Below are 17,542 nucleotides of genomic sequence, written 5' to 3' on the forward strand. Positions count from 1 at the left end.
GAAGATTAAGTTCAGGATTATCAATATAGTTTATAAAATCAAGAGCAATGGAGAAATTATCCTATTTTCATTTATTTGGAAGATCATATTAAAATATTTATAAAAGTATGAAGTTTTAAAATAATGCTGTGCTTGTTGCATGTATAAGACATATGTATGTTTCATATAGTTTACTTCTGTTATAATTTGCTTTTATATGAAGTACTAAAGTTTTATGTTGCATAAGACTTTTTTGTATGTTTGGAAGTAACAAGTAATTTCTCAAAACTTGAAGTAATCCCTGGACCATATATATTCACATTGTATTTTTCTTTCTTCAATTTGTGTTTAGGGAACGGCTGGTTTCTTGATGATGTTGTAGTCAAGGATCCCACAACAAATCGTGACTATGCCTTCTTCTGTCACAGGTTTGTGTGTTTTTACATGGAACAGATTATAATTAGTCAATTTTATGTTCATGTGCTTTTGAGAACTAGGTAGCTTATTGAATTATTCCTGGTAACAGATGCTTTGTTGAATCACTTTTATGAACATTAATCTTAGGGACTCGTGCTTCTATGGAGAAATGTATCTATTTATGTTTATTATTGTTCCTGATGATATAAATTGAATGTTTATTAATAAATTAAAATATATTTAAAATTTTTTTATTTCCCTCTACACATTAGTAAAGAGAGTGAAAAATCTCTGACAAGAAAACATACTTCCTTTTAAGTTGGTCCCAAATTCCTTTCAAAAATAACAAATGTGCATGCTAAATTTTGCATTTGGCTTGTAAAACGGCAATGACAGTGATAACTTGTTGTCCATAGATCTTGACATTTTGGTTATTATACCAGCAGTGGTGATAGATTTGTCTTTTTGAAAACACTTTTTGCCTCTTTCTATATGGAACCAGTAATAACTGACTGGAATTGGAATTGTAGTTGGTGCCACAAGAACAGGGTAAAATAATTGGTCGAATAGATGTACTGTCTGTGACCTTTTCAATTAGCAGGATGACTGATTAACTCCCCTGTGCATTAGGGAAAACATGTGATCCTTACCAGATGGCAGCTTCTTCTTCCTTGTACTCTTGTGGTCATTCTGGGATTTCCTGTTCCATTCTGTACTATTCTGCCTTTATCAAGTAGGTATACAGGACTCCTCCCAGATCCAGCTATCCAGTTTTTCTGACTAGAGCAGATATTCGCTAATAGTTTGAGTAAATATAAAGCCTGAAAATAATGGATGCACTTTTCTTTCCACAGATGGCTGGATCAAGGAGAAGATGATGGTAAAATTGTCAGAGAACTGTATGCCAGGACTAATAGTATCTTCTCTGCAAGTGAGTGTTATGTAGAAACTTTTTTTTTGGAAAATTATATTTTATGATGATGGAAGAAAGCATGACACTACTAAATTCATGATCCTCTCTTTTATCTTCTCAGGGAAGAAGCTAGAACTTCAGAGAAAAGAAATGGTGAGATTTTGCTTTGGGCTTTAAACTATTTAGGACACACCATGTTCAGATAACTATTAGAGGTGTTAAAACAGAAGAGTGTGTAATGTTTAGTAAGAGACATTACTTTGTAATTTCTTCTCTTGGTATTTTCTCACTTGGTATTTTTGTTTGTTTTATTTTTGTTTTTAGTGGGCTGCAGAAAGCTGGAAGTTTACAAAAGGAAATACCCTTCAGTTCTACAACAGGCTGACTGGAGGTTTTGTCCGTCTGCATCCAGATGGCACAGTTGATGCCCTCGGAGAGAAGACTGACAAATATGGTAAAGCCAGCAGACAAGCATGTGGTGCTGGGCAGGCCTGGGAGTGGAAGGAAGGCAGGTTTCTAGGCATACCATGATTTGCAATTTTACTCTTTCTTTTTTGGATGCCTTTACACCAGTATTAGGCCATTTTAATAATTCACTATCTGCATTACAAATGATCAGTAGACGACAGGCTTTAAATATGTGCAGACAGCATAATGCAGAACAATGTGCCATTAAAAATTTATATTTGGTATTAATTAAGTGAAGAATAAAATGTAGGCAATTACCATTAACCATTCATAAAAAGCAGCAGCTATTGGCTCTTGATGGATACGATTATTGGGGAATTAAGTTAGTGTTCCTAAATACTGAGTACCCACTCTCTTCAAAATATCATGTTAATTTAAGAGGCATGAAAGTAACTAAGATATTCTTCTCAATTCCAGAGATTCATAATCTAATGAAGAAGGCAAGCATGGGCAACAATTCTAATAGTGGTAGTTTGTAGCGAATGCCTTAGTAAAGGTACAAAGGGAAAATGAGGCAAAGAAAAACTAGATTTGATGTTTAATATTAGCATGACATAAAGCCATACTCATAGGATTAACAAAGAAGGAATAGACTGATTATGGTGGGTCTTTGATTTAGACCCAGATCTTCAACTCTTTTTGAAATTTGGAACTTCACTATTTTATATAAAATTTGCCTGCTGTATCTATGAATGTAATTTTACCATACTTTTTAAAAGAAACTGGGCTGTTCAAATAACCTCTAGAATGTGCTGGAGACAGTAATCTATAGCATATTCTCTTTTACTTGACATTAGAGATCCTAGGGAATCATCCAGTTTTCTCCTCTATGAAAATAGATGACCATTAAAGAATATTTCCTTTTTATCCTCCATGGCACTGGAGAATGAACCCAGGGTTTCATACATTCTGGAATGGCAGGTACTCTACCACTGAGCCACATCCCAGCCCTCAAAGAAAGTTCCCAAGTCACTTCTCCTTCCAAAAGTAATCTCTTCCTTAAACATTTAACTTAACTCTTGGTTTCCATCTGAGATTACTAGTCAATCCAGTTAGATCAGTAAAAATAGTCTTTCATATCTTGTTCCCTGTTTTCAATGTCAATAGTCTTTTATTAGCATGGTAGATGGTATTTGCAAATATGGCCACAAAATGATTTCCTATTGTTAAATCGGAAGGCATGAATGCTCTAAGTTTTATTCTACTTGCAGGAAACACCAGGCCACTGGTCAGACTGAAACCATTTATTTCTGACATCCAGTGCAGCAGCCAGAGCGGTATCTTGTATCAATTCCCTGAACCATAGTTCCATGGTGTCGTGAATAGAGAGCCTGAGTGTTCTGTACAGGCAGTTGGATATATTAAGGGAAAGAAAATTCCCAAATTAGGAAACTCTTTTATAGGGCTGCATATCTTTCCTTCCAACAAATGAGAAAGAGAGGGAGAGGGAGAGGGAGAAGGGAGAGAGGGGGAGAGAGAGGGAGAGGGAGAGAGAGGGAGAGAGAGGGAGGGAGGGAGGGAGAGAGAGAGAGAGAGAGAGAGAGAGAGAGAGAGAGGGAGGGAGGGAGGAAGGAAGGAAGATAGGTAGGAAGGAAGGAAGGAAGAAAGAAACTGAAAACATACCTTTATTCTGGAATATAAGCAAATTTTCAGGGAGGAGAAGTAACAGAAAAGTTACTCCCCTGGGACATCTGGAGAGAATGCTATGTCTTATTCACTGCATTGTAATGTCTCCTTAGAAAACCATTTTATAAATGTCTTTGCTCAGAGACATTGGATTGTGCAGGAGCATGAAGGATCTCAGAACTGGGAAGGATTTTTTTCTTCTAGCATCTATTCCATAGGCTGGTTTATAAAAGGACCTTGCCACATCTTCCTAAAAGATGTGGAGCCTCCTCTTGCTAGGCCAGCCCTTTCTGCATGTTCTCACTAGTAGAAGGCAGCTAAAGCAACACTTTAGCGTCCAAGATATTCATCTTCTGCTTTCACATCTTGGATTAATCTTTCTTAAAACCCAGTCCTAATTTCAGGAAGAAGCCCAAGAAGTTATTTTCCCAAGGAAGTAACTGAGGCTCTGGCAGCCCCAGATGAGTTCTTGACCTGTGGCCAGCACTTGAGTCTCTGTAGACCAATCTGACTGGTAGGAAACCACATAAACTTTTTACCCTTCAGAGTTTCCAGAATTTGAATATGCTATTCCTGCAAAACATAAAGCAGAATGAACAGCTCTAAAAAAGGCAGGTGCGGGATGGTATGAGTAATTTTCCTCAGTGTAACTGACAGTTTGACAACAGGAGGTCTTTTATGTGCAATAATTACCCACAGGATTACTTCCTGACGTTTTTCACACTGTCCCATAAATTCACACTAATCAATCAGTTTTCTCATGGGATGAACACTGACCCGGGAACACCTTTTCAAGGAAGTATCTTAGGAATGTTGGAAATATATTGACTCATAATTTTTACTTCACAAAATAATGTTTTTATCATTGTAAGCCAATATTTCATTTTGTGATTAAGCTGGTAATAAACGTAGCTATTTTCATACTCAGAATTAGAATGCTTATTTCACTAAATGCTACTGAACCATTTCTTGGCAATACTAGACCTAAAAGCAGATGCATAGCATGAGAAGTTCTTTGAAATTGCACAAGGAACTGTTATGATCATGAGCTCTTTCAGCTACTAAAAAAACAATTCTGTAACATTATTGACAGTGACAGATACAAATAAGCCTTCTTGTCTCTATTTTGGGATCCTATAACTAAAAGGAAGGACCAAGTAACCAAAGCTATTCTGTTTTTTTTTTTTTAATCACTGCATCCTTGATAGCTATTTTTATGTCTGGTTCAGTTTCACAAACTTCATATCCCTTAAAATTTCAAAAGATTTACTCCAAGATGGAGATTCATATACCCTTCTCATTTCACGGTAGTAGTAGTCTTTTAAGGAAGAAAAAACCCCTCATAACCTAATTTTAGATATATTTGACTTATAGTCCTAAAAGGATTAAGTTTGCTTTTTAAATGTTTTCAATATATCACATAAATGGAAATGAGTAATGTGTCATATTCTTCTGTCTTCTGTATTATCTTTGTATAGTTCTATGTTCTGGGTTTTGAGATAGGATTTTTGTTTTCTATTTTTGGAGTGTTTATTTTGTGCTATGTCAGACGATTGCATATGCAAGAGTTGTCTGCATTTTTCAATGTGGAGGTTTTTAAATATGTCCACAAATAACAAATAACCAAGGTAGACCTTAATTCCTCTCTCCTTGAGTACGAGCTTAATTTAGTGACTTTCTTCTAACAAATAGCATGTGGTGAAATCACTGTGGATGACTTTTAAGAGTTTGTCCAAAAAAGCATTACAGATTCCTCCTGCCTCTCACTTTTTCTGGGAGAAGCCAACTGCCATGTTATGATGACATTCAGGCAGCCTAGTGGAGAGGCTGGTATGACATGGAATAGAAGCTTTTGTCAATAGATACAGGATCCAGACATCTTTTAGGAGGGCCCTCCTGATCCAGTCCAGCTATCAGATAACTGTAACTGCAACCATCAACTTGATGGCAACCTCATTACAGACGGTGAGTCACCCACAGAAGTTGCTCCCAACAGAAGTTATAGGAAAATACATGTTTGTTTTGAGCTGTGATGTTTTAGAATAATATTTGATCTACTTTAGATTACTAGTATACAGTTCATACATTGTTCTTTGAGGTAGCTACTCACAGAACTTTCTCAGGATGGGCTTCCCTTTCCCTTCATAGTAAGGGTAGGAATGGAAAGGGCAATATCTATCTCTCTTGTCTCTGATTGGGATTCTCAGCTTCTTTCTTTGGTTGCTGTTTAACTTCTATATTCTGCACTGATGTGATGGAAAGTCCTTAGTATTCTGTGTAATTTTTCTGCAGTGTTAATATTGATGCCACTTTGATGACTGTGGATGTACTTATAAAATGCTTTCTATAAAATGCAGTGCAAGAATTAGGAAAAATATTTCTAACATAAAAGTAATGGGCAATATTTTTCATGAAAATATATTCTACGAACTAGGGATAGAAAGAAATCCCTTCTGCATGGTAAAGGGCATTTATTAAATTGTCAAAGGTAGTGTTTATTAGTGGTGAGAGAGAGAGAACGTCACCCCCCAATCTGGAAAAAGAAAAGGATGACTGCTATTACCACTTCTATTTAGCCTTTTACTGATAGTTGTAGATAGAGCATTATGCAATAAAATAAAGGCATCCAACATAAAAAAGGAAGAAGTAAAATTATAATTATATATGACAAGATCTCATATATAGAAAATCATAATGGATCCACAGCAAGGAAAGTATTATGCCTAATAAATAAAATCATCAGGGTTGTAGGATATGTGATGGGCACTAAAAAAATCATTTGTATATATCTGCAATAGAAATAATTCAAAATGAAATTTCAGAGAACAATTTTAATTATGATAGTATCAACTTCTTGGGAATAAATTCAACCAACAAGTGTAAGACTTGTACACTAAAACTATAAAATATTTTTGAAAGGAAAAAGACTTACCAAGGTGGAAATATATTGTACACTTACGGTATTCAAAGTTTTAATATTGTTAAGCTGGTAATACTTCTGAAAGTGATCTACAGATTCAGTGCAATACCACCAAATACCAACACCTTTTCTGCAGAAATAGAAAGACTTCTGAAAAGAATTTCAAGGGACCTCAAATAGCCAAAACAATATCGAGCAAGAGCAAAGTTGGAAAATTCACATTTTGATTTGAAAAATGGTTATAAAGCTAATGTAATTACAATAAAGGGGTATTGGTATAAAAATAGGAGGCAGGTTTACAGCTCAGTGCTAGAGTGTTTGCTTAGCATGTGGAGGGCCCTGGGTTCAATCCCAAGCACTGTAATAAAATCAATCGGTAAATAAAAATATCTTACATACATACATACAAAAAAATAAATGGAATAGAACAGACAAAAATGAACCCATACATCTATGGTCAATTATTTTTCATTAAGGGTGTCAAGACCATCCAGTGGGAATAGTCTCTTAAACAAATGGTGCTATAACAATTTGATGTCCAAATAAAAAAGAATGATGTTTTATTTTTACCTCAATACACATACAAATTTTAATTCAAAATGGTCTAATGGCCTAAATGTAAGAGGTAAAGTTGTAACACTCTGAGAAAGGAAATGTAAAAGTAAACTTTATGTCCTTGGAAGTTTCTTAGTCAATGGCTTCTTAGATATGAGATTAAAAACACAAGTAATAAAGAAAAAAACCCCTATTGAGGAATTTGGAGCCCGACCCCACAATTTGTAGATCGGATCCAACTTTGTCTTCTATCAGATGCAGAGTCTCTGGTTTGATATCAAGTTCCTTGATCCATTTTGAGTTAACTTTTGTGCATGGCGAGAGAAAGGGGTTCAGTTTCATTTTGTTGCATATGGATTTCCAGTTTTCCCAACACCATTTGTTGAAGATGCTATCCTTCCTCCATTGCATGCTTTTAGCCCCTTTATCAAATATAAGATAGTTGTAACTTTGTGGATTAGTCTCTGTGTCCTCTATTCTATACCATTGGTCCACCCGCCTGTTTTGGTACCAGTACCATGCTGTTTTTGTCACTATTGCTTTGTAATATAGTTTGAAATCTGGTATTGCTATACCGCCTGATTCACACTTCCTGTTTAAAATTGCTTTTGCTATTCTGGGTCTTTTATTTTTCCATATGAATTTCATGATTGCTTTGTCAATTTCTACAAGATATGCCGTTGGGATTTTGATTGGCATTGCATTAAACCTATAGAGAACTTTTGGTAATATCGCCATTTTGATGATGTTAGTTCTGCCTATCCATGAACAGGGTATGTTTTTCCATCTTCTAAGATCTTCATCAACTTCTCTCTTTAGGGTTCTGTAGTTTTCATTATATAAATCTTTCACCTCTTTTGTTAGGACACCCATAGCACAAGAGTTAACAACAAGAATCAACAAATGGGACTTAATTAAACTTAAAAGTTTTTTCTCAGCAAGAGAAACAATAAGAGAGGTAAACAGGGAGCCTACATCCTGGGAACAAATATTTACTCCTCACACTTCAGATAGAGCCCTAATATCCAGAGTATACAAAGAACTCAAAAAATTAGACAATAAGATAACAAATAACCCAATCAACAAATGGGCCAAGGACCTGAACAGACACTTCTCAGAGGAGGATATACAATCAATCAATAAGTACATGAAAAAATGCTCACCATCTCTAGCAGTCAGAGAAATGCAAATCAAAACCACCCTAAGATACCATTTCACTCCAGTAAGATTGGCAGCCACTATGAAGTCAAACAACAACAAGTGCTGGAGAGGTTGTGGAGAAAAGGGTACACTTGTACATTGCTGGTGGGACTGCAAATTGGTGTGGCCAATTTGGAAAGCAGTTTGGAGATTCCTGGGAAAGATGGGAATGGAACCACCATTTGACCCTGCTATTGCCCTTCTTGGACTATTCCCTGAAGACCTTAAAAGAGCATGCTACAAGGATACTGCCACATCGATGTTCATAGCAGCACAATTCACAATTGCTAGACTGTGGAACCAACCCAGATGCCCCTCAGTAGATGAATGGATAAAAAAAATGTGGCATCTATACACAATGGAGTACTATGCAGCAATAAAAAATGACAAAATCATAGAATTTGCAGGGAAATGGATGGCACTAGAGCAGATTATGCTTAGTGAAGCTAGCCAATCCCTAAAAAACAAATACCAAATGTCTTCTTTGATATAATGAGAGCAACTATGAACAGAGCAGGGAGGAAGAGTAGGAAGAAAAGATTAACATTAAACAGAGACATGAGATGGGAGGGAAAGGGTGAGAAAAGGGAAATTGCATGGAAATGAAGGGAGACCCTCATTGCTATACAAAATTACATACAAGAGGTTGTGAGGGAATGGGAAAATAAACAAGGAGAGAAATGAATTACAGTAGATGGGGTAGAGAGAGAAGTTGGGAGGGGAGGGGAGGGGGGATAGTAGGGGAAAGGAAAGGTAGCAGAATACAACAATGACCAATAGGACATTATGTAAAATTGTGGAAGTGTAACCGATGTGACTCTGCAATCTGCATTTGGGGTAAAATTGGGGGTTCATAACCCACTTCAGTCCAATGTATGAAGTATGTTATGTCAAGAGCTTTGTAATGTTGTGAACAACCAATAAAAAAAAAAATTAAAAAAAAAAAAGAAAGAAAAAAACCCCAGATAAATTGAACATCAAGTTAAAAATGGTTTTGCTTCAAAGGATATTACAAGAGATGAAAGATAACCCGAAAAAGAGGAGAATATATTTGCAAATCATATATCTCATAAAAGTCTATATCCAGAATATATTAAAACTCTTATAACTGAACAACAAAAGGCAAACAATTAAAAAATGAATAAGGCACTTGTGTAGACAATGATCCAAAGAAAGATACATAAATAGACAACAAATACATGAAAAACTGTTCAGTTTCATTAGTCCTCATGGAAATACAAATTAAAACCAAAATGATATACTGTTTTACCTCCACTTGGATGGCTATGATACAAATAATGAAAAATTGCAAGGATCTGGTAAGAATGTGGAGAAAAATTGAAATCTTTTTGAGTTGCCGGTAGAAGTGTGAAAATTATTTAGCAGATTTGGAAAATACTTTCATGGAATTAGAATTATTTTGTGATTTAGCAATTTATTCGTAGGTATATGCCCAAGAGAATAGAAAACAAAAGTAATTATACAAATGTCCATGACAGCACTATTCACAATAGTGAGAAAAATGGAAACAACATCCATCAACCAATGAATGAATAAACAAAGTGGTGCATTTAGCACAAAAGGGAATGAAGAACTGATGCATGTTATAACATGGTGGGCCATCAAAACATTGTGTTGAGTGGAAGAAGCTAGACACAAAAAGTCACAGCTAATTCCATTCATATGAAATCCAGGAGATATAAATTCAAAGAAAGCAGAATCCTGGTTGCTGGAGAATGGGGAACAGGGAATGGGTAATGATTGCTTAATGGGTGCAGTGTTTTCTTTGAGGTGATTAAAATGTTCTGGTACTAGATAGTGGTAGTTGCCCAACACTGAAAAATTACTCCGTTGCTACTGAGGTGTATACTTTAAAAAAAGAAAATTTTTATTTTATATTATTTTACCACAATTAAAAAAACATAATAATGAGCCATTGTGCTTTGTACAACAGTAGGGATACTATTCACATTTGTAGTTGCTATGAATTTGTATATTTATTAATTTTCTAACACAAAAGCAGTACAATGTTTTCAGGGAGGAACTTATAGGTCCTGTATCTATTTATTCATACATACATACATATGTACCCACTCCCACATGCATTTCTTCCCCCTGTACATAGGTACCTACATTTTCTTGATAGCACTATTTGTAGGTGTTTCTTTGCTAGATACTAGACTATTTTGGTGGTAAATAGACACTTTCTCTAATATAAATCAAATTTATCTGAAAATATATAGAAAGGTCTATTTTTTATGTTTATCCAGTATTTATTAATGTGCTACTGTGTATCAGGCATTGGTCTAGTTATATAATTACCTTATAGCTTACTACCTTACTGCACTGTCATTAATTATAGTAACATATTGGTTATACTGTCTCTGTACATATATGAATATACCAGAGTGAATATCCTGTGGATAAGATGCTTCTTATTTTGATAAACATACCTATATGTTCCATCACTGCTCATGTTTCTATGCTATTAGATTATTTTTGTAAAAAAAATTCCAGAAGAATAGAATTACCAGATTAAAGATAAAGAGTATTTTAAGTCTCTGTACATATTACCACATCTCTTTCCAGAAGTTATATAAATTTCAATCTCTTCTGTTGTGTATGAGTATCTTCACCTTAGTATACCCTTACCAGTAGGGCCAAAAGAATAATAATAAATGCATTGAATTTTATTCTCATACAAACTTGAAACATATAAATGTAACTTATTCTCTAATTTTAAAAAGTGAGACTAGGTTTTATTTTTTCATAAAGTGTAACTCTAGTTAAAGTGACCATATACTCTGTTGTGACTCAGTTTTCCATCTGCCTGGCGTCCCCCTTCACTCTCACTAGTGTCCTGGTGGGATGATCAATTCTACAGGTTAATGCATCTTTGAAAATTTTCAGTTTCAGTTTCAATTAAAATAAAGTGAGAATTTAAAGAGAACTATTTCATGGTGGATATAGCTTCTTGACTCTTAAAGCTTTCAAGAAGAACTTATTTAAAAATTTTCATTGCTGTTTTAGTAAATAATTTACAGAGTATGTCAAAGAGGATAATAACTTTTCCCCTTTGTGCTGCAACTTTAAGAAAATGTTCTTGGGCTGGTTATTTCCTAATTCCCCTTAAAAAAGAAAAACATAACCAGCTCTAGAAATTACCATCTCTGGATTTTCTTTGGTTTCCTTAGCCATGTACTCAGTACAGATAGAATTATTCTACTTTTTTTCTGTTGCTAGTGGTTGAACAACACAATTTTTAAGTCATGTTTCTCAGGACTATGTGGCGATGATTAGCAGTAATTCTTTTCTTTGTCTGATCCTCTGGTACTTTGGCCTAATAATAGATATGAAAGAGTGTCATTATTTAATGTGTAGCACTAACTATAGAGTGGTTACTTTGTCTTCTGTCCAGCTCTTATTACTTATATTAATCTTTATTGGTGAATTATAATTGTATTTAATAGTGACATTCGTTTTTATATAATCATATATGCACACGATATAACAATATAAATTTGTCCCTGAAATTCTATGAAATCAAGAGGCCATTGGCTTTACCATTCTATTTTCTGAGAGGATTGTGAAGAACCATCTTTGTTTTAAGTTGGAAATGAATGGGATCTGGACTGGAGCACATAGTCAGTGCAGCCCGCTTTTACTGAGAACTTGCGTCTCTGGATACAGACGGAAATCTTAGCGAAAGAGAAAAGGATTATGGATGTCTCATAAATACATCCAAATTCTTTTAGAACATATCCTGAAACTCTTTGGTTTTTAGTATGTAGTTTAAGACAGGGAACACCTTTATTAATCTGTAGTAAATCATGGTTGTTTGTATCACTAACTGCTGAAATTCCCAACTTAAGGTTGCATAATAGAAATGTTCACTTCAAGTTATTGTGTGCTGACTGTGCTTGGAACAGTTAAGTGTTTAATCTCATTTTTACCTTAGAAGCCTTAAAAAACTTCATGTATTATGCCACCACTACAACCATATCATCCCCTGTTAAAACCATTCATTCTGCTAGTAGCCCCAAGCAGTGTGCCGCATTTGATAACTTAAACCTTAGCTCTTCCATAATTTCTCTTTCATTCTTACCCATGAAAGGCTCTGGAAAGAAAGCCAGTCCTATATCTACAAGCCACTTCCCTTATTCCCTCCTGGTAGTGGGAGATAGCTTTGGAGGGATTTGAAGTAGAGTAGAAACACTGGCAGTAAGTGGAAGTCAGACTTGAGGCATATAGAAGAAGAGTAGAGAACGAAAGAACTTTTTTCTTTTTCTTTTTGTTTGACATAACCAAAAAAGTGGGGGAGGCTTACTTAGAACTTGAGGGAAAGGTACAGAAGGTTCACTCACTTCCCATAGAGGGGTCAATGGGAACTGTATTTTTAGGGGTATCTGCTTAAGTTTATAGAATCTTTCAAATGGCTGCTGATTGTTCAAATGTTTTCAGCTTAATTTTAATTCTTTCATTCACATAGTAGTGCTTTTTCCCTTATCATACTTTTTCCTTGTACTCCATGGAACTCCAGAGGCTCAGATAATTGTTGTAGAATTCCTCAAAAATAGTGTATTTTTTTCTCTATTGAAAATACTTTAATTTCCTGAAGCTCTCATCTATCACGCTGACTTGATTATAATTTTACTGGAAAAGATTCTATTCCTAAAATATATTTTTAATTAAGAGTCACTATTTTAAGCTTCCACATGCAAGGACATTTTCTACTGTGTTGAATTTCTCAAAATAGAGATGCTTAATTTTTTTCCCCCTCAACAGTAGTTAAGGTTTCAGAGAGTTCAGTTCATGGTCAGCTGGCTCCAAGGCAGGAACAACATCATGGAAGGGCATGGAGAGGACAGCTGTTCTGCTCATGGGAACAGGGAGGGGCAGACAGGTGGAGGATAGAGGGAGAGAAATAAATCTGCAACTAGTAATACTTAATGACCTCCATCTAAGTACCACTAGCCAATCGTTCATTCAGCCCATCCAGTTAATCCAGCAAATGGATTATCCATTAATGAGGTCAGCACCCTAATTGTTGCCTAAATGTCTCATCTCTAACCCTTGCCATACTGGGGACAACCCTTCCAACACATGAACTTTTGGGGATATTTCAGATCGACAGCGTAATACACACAGAGTGGCTGAATGGAAAAAACAAAAACAAACAATATCCAACTCTTTGCTACCTACAAAAGACTCATTTCACCTGTAAGAATACACATACTGAAAATGAAGAGATAAAATAAGATATTCTGTGTAAATGGAAACCAAAAGTGCACAGTAGTAGTGATACTTACATCTGATAAATTAAATTTAAAGTACAAAAACTGTAAAGTGACAAGGTCATTATATGACAATAAAAGGGTTAATTCAACAAGGAGATAACAATTGTAAATACAGGCATGTCCCACATAGTGACATTTTGGTAAATGTCAGGTAACATATACAGTGGTGGTCCCTGAATATTATAAAAGAGCTGAAAACTTCTTATCTCTTGCTAATCTTGTAGCTACTAGAACTCTGGTAACATCTTTGCACAATGCCTAATTTATGTGTTTATGGTGATACTGCAAACAAATCTACTATGTTACTAGTCATATAAAAACAGATCCAATTATGTATGGTACATAATCCTTGTTCATGTTACTAGTTTATGTATTTTCTATACTTCTATTCTTATTTTAGAATGTATTCCTTGTGCTTATATAAAAATGATTTTACTATAAAGCTGAATGCTATGTTATGCTGGTACTAGTCATACATCTAGTTTTATTGTATTTATTGATTGTATCAAGAGCTCATGTTGAGCAATTGACCTAGACCATCTGGATTTATAGAATTGTATTTTCTTGTTTGTTAAATGACAGTATCACCTAAGAACACATTTTTGAGGAATGTATCCCTGTGGATATGTGACACATGATTATATGTATCCAAAACTGGAGGTCCCAAATATATAAAGCAAATATTATTAGTTCTAAGGGAGAGATAAATTCCAATACAGTAATAATAGTGGGCTTCAACATCTCATGAAAGCAATGTTCAGATCATTGAGACAGAAAGCCAACCAAGACACTCCAGATTTAAATTGAATTCTAGACCAAATGGGCCTAACAGACATTTATAGAGCATTCTATCCAACAGCTGCAGAATACAAATTCTTTTTTATTGCACAGTTTCTAGGATATATGTGGGTCCACAAAAGAAATCTTAACAAATTTGAGAAGTTAAAAATCAATTCAAGTATCTTTTCTGACTATTATGGTATAAAAATAAAACGGGGCGAACTTCAGGAACTTTACAAATACACAGAAATTAAACAACATGCACCTGAAAATCTCTGAGGCCCTGGTCTGGGCAATGATATTTTTGAATATGACCTCAAAAACAAAGACAAAAATAAAAATATACAAGATTACATTAAACTATAAAGCTCCTGCATAGCAAAGAAAACAAAGAGACAACCTACAGAATGGGAGAAAATATTTGCAAGCTACATATCTGATAAGGAGCTAATATGCAAAACATTGAGGGAACTCAATAACAAGATAAGAAAAACAAATATAAATAGGTGTTCAAGAGTCATGAATAGACACCACTCTAATGAAGACATGCTAATGGCCAAAAGGCATACAAAAGGACACTCAATATTACTAATCAGATAAATGCAAAACGGCTATTATTATATAGACAAAAGGACAAGTGTTGGTAAAGATGTGGAGAAAAGGGAACCCTTATTCACTGTTGGGAATGTAAACTAGTTCAGCACCAAGAAAAACAGCATTGAGGTTCTTCAGGATATTAAAAATAGTACCTGTAGAACATTATGTTCTGTGAAATAAACCTGGAACAGAAAGACTAAGGTGGAGTTTAAAAGAGCTGATCCCTTAGAGAGACAAGGACAGATTAGAATGGTGGTTATCAGAGGCTGGGATGGTTAGAGAGGAGTAGAGGATAGAGAAATGTTGTCAAAGATACACAATCACAGTTAGGAGGAAAAATAATATGTCTTGAATAGGCAAATCTATGGAGACAGCAGGTGAGTAATTGCCTGGTGATAGGGTTTGAGGAGAAAGGATAGGAAGGGAGAAGAGGGGAAGACAAATTGGAGTGACAGCTAACGATGCTGAGTTTCTTTCTGAGATGAAAATGTTCTAAAATTGGTTGTGGAAATGACTGCACAGCATTGTCAATATTGTGTGTTTATTTGTTGTACTGGGGATTGAACTCAGGGGCATTCAACCACTGAGCCACATCCCCAGCCCTATTTTGTATTTTATTTAGAGACAGAGTCTCACTGAGTTGCTTAGTGTCTTGCTTTTGCTGATTCTCAAAATTCTCCTACCTCAGTCTCCCCAGCTGCTGGGATTACAGGTGTGTGCTGCCACATCTGCAATGTTTTTTTTTCTTTTTTTTTCTTGATGCTGGGGATCAAAGCCAGAGCTTTGCATGTGGTAGACAAGTGCTCTAACCCTGGGCTATATCCCCAGATTGCAAACATACTAAACATCATTGGATTAATGGGTAAATTGTTTCATATGTAAAATATGTCTAAATAAAACTGTTAAAACACAAAAATAAATAAAATAATTGTAATAATTTTTAGAAACAGATAAAAATAATGCCTTTAGAATTTTTATGGATTTATATTCTGGTATTTATAAAATCATTAGGTCAAATTGACAATTGAATTAAACCGTGAAAATTATAGTTAGCACATTTGTACTAATAGTTCCTTAGTTTTCAAATATTTCCATCAACTCATTAGTTAACATGATTAGAGCATAGTCTGAATAACATCCCTTTGGGAATTACTGCTTTGATTTTATTAATGAGAAAATGAAGACAGAGAGATACAAAGCGATTTGCCCAAGGTTATTTAATGAGTCAGTGTCAGCCTCAAAGTCCGAATTCTTGCCTCTTAGTTTTCGGCTCATTTCAATAACACCCTGACCCCCCAGCATTATCTATAATTGCTTATCACCACTGTTTAGTTTTGCCAAGGTCCTTAATTCTTAACCATTAAGATGTATTTTATTAGGTAGACAAAAATAAATTAGAGATTAATTAGGCCAAAAGCTTTCCATTTGGAGTAATATGTTGAACTAATCTTCAAACCTTTCACTTTTAGAAATATGATGTTAAATGAGTAGAAGATTATTTAAATATGTAGTGGAATCTTTTTAAAATTTGGAATTCTGTAGTCACCCTCTGCATCAGACTTTGCTCTTAAAAGTGTTTGCCCATTGGGCTGGGGATGTGGCTCAGGCGGTAGCGCGCTCGCCTGGCATGCGTGCGGCCCGGGTTCGATCCTCAGCACCACATACCAACAAAGATGTTGTGTCTGCCGAGAACTAAAAAATAAATATTAAAAATTCTCTCTCTCTCTCTCTCTCTCTCTCTCTCTCTCTCCTCTCTCACTCTCTCTTTAAAAAAAAAAAAAAGTGTTTGCCCATGTAATTAACTGGAATAAAAATATAAAGGTAGAATTTATTCATTACATTTCTTAATACTAGATGAATATATATGTATATATATATAAGCCACCTAATTTTATATATGCATGTTTATATATATATGTATGTGTATGTGTGTGTATATATATATATATATGCATATATATATGAAAACATATGCATAATTCTAAGTTAGAAATTGGGATTTGGGGAGCCTAAATTAGTGAATAACTCCCATAATCTTCCTTTACTTGATATTGATTAGCTTACAATTTTGAGTTAATACAAAATGGGCTATGTTGACAGTGGTAAGAAAGGAAAAATAGGTTCATTTTAGAAAACCAAAATGACATCATTCAACAGATACTATCTAATGTATGTTACATATTTCATATTATGTATTTTATATAAATACACGTGTGTATATTTAGTGTGTATAAACACACATACAACACAAACTTCAGCAACTCGTTAGGAAATGCAATAAGTCCTGGCTCAAGGAATGATGCAAATATGCCTATGCAGAAAAAGTAATATATTGTATTATGAATTTTCACAAACGAAACATACTATACCAGAGGCATTTTACCTTTCACTAATTACAAATATTTTTTTTTAAGAGAGAAAGAGAGAGAATTTTTTTAATATTTATTTTTTTTTTTTAGTTTTCGGCAGACACAACATCTTTGTTGGCATGTGGTGCTGAGGATCGAACCCGGGCCGCACACATGCCAGGGGAGCGCACTACCGCTTGAGCCACATCCCCAGCCCCCTAATTACAAATATTTTATTGAAAGATATAAAATGTATTGTTAGGAGAATTTGATTACTTGCTAACATTTAAAAATGTTTTCTAGGACTCTTTGATGTTATTTTCAATAAAGGAAATATATGCATTTTCCAAAGTCATGAGATGAGGCATCTTTCTCTTGGTATTGACAATGGCTTTGTCAGGGGAGTGGTGAGTAGTAACTTTTCTCTTTGACATATATAAAT

The 17,542-nt window shown here is 34.8% G+C and overlaps 1 protein-coding gene across 1 annotated transcript in view; it reads left to right on the forward strand.

Annotated features, from left to right (window-relative positions):
* The window catches only part of LOC308633242 (lipoxygenase homology domain-containing protein 1-like), a gene marked incomplete at its 5' end in the record, with an annotated part of 165,984 nt that overhangs the window by 79,780 nt on the left and 68,662 nt on the right, over positions 1 to 17,542 (forward strand). The window contains 5 exons of the mRNA XM_081265757.1: positions 332 to 407; positions 1,251 to 1,327; positions 1,431 to 1,462; positions 1,634 to 1,763; positions 17,404 to 17,495. Of these exons, the coding sequence (XP_081121883.1) occupies positions 332 to 407; positions 1,251 to 1,327; positions 1,431 to 1,462; positions 1,634 to 1,763; positions 17,404 to 17,495 (407 nt within the window). The remainder of the gene's footprint in view (positions 1 to 331; positions 408 to 1,250; positions 1,328 to 1,430; positions 1,463 to 1,633; positions 1,764 to 17,403; positions 17,496 to 17,542) is intronic.

The sequence above is a fragment of the Spermophilus citellus genome, assembly GCF_964194105.1.
Source record: "Spermophilus citellus genome assembly, chromosome: 14".
Classification (NCBI taxonomy): domain Eukaryota; kingdom Metazoa; phylum Chordata; class Mammalia; order Rodentia; family Sciuridae; genus Spermophilus; species Spermophilus citellus.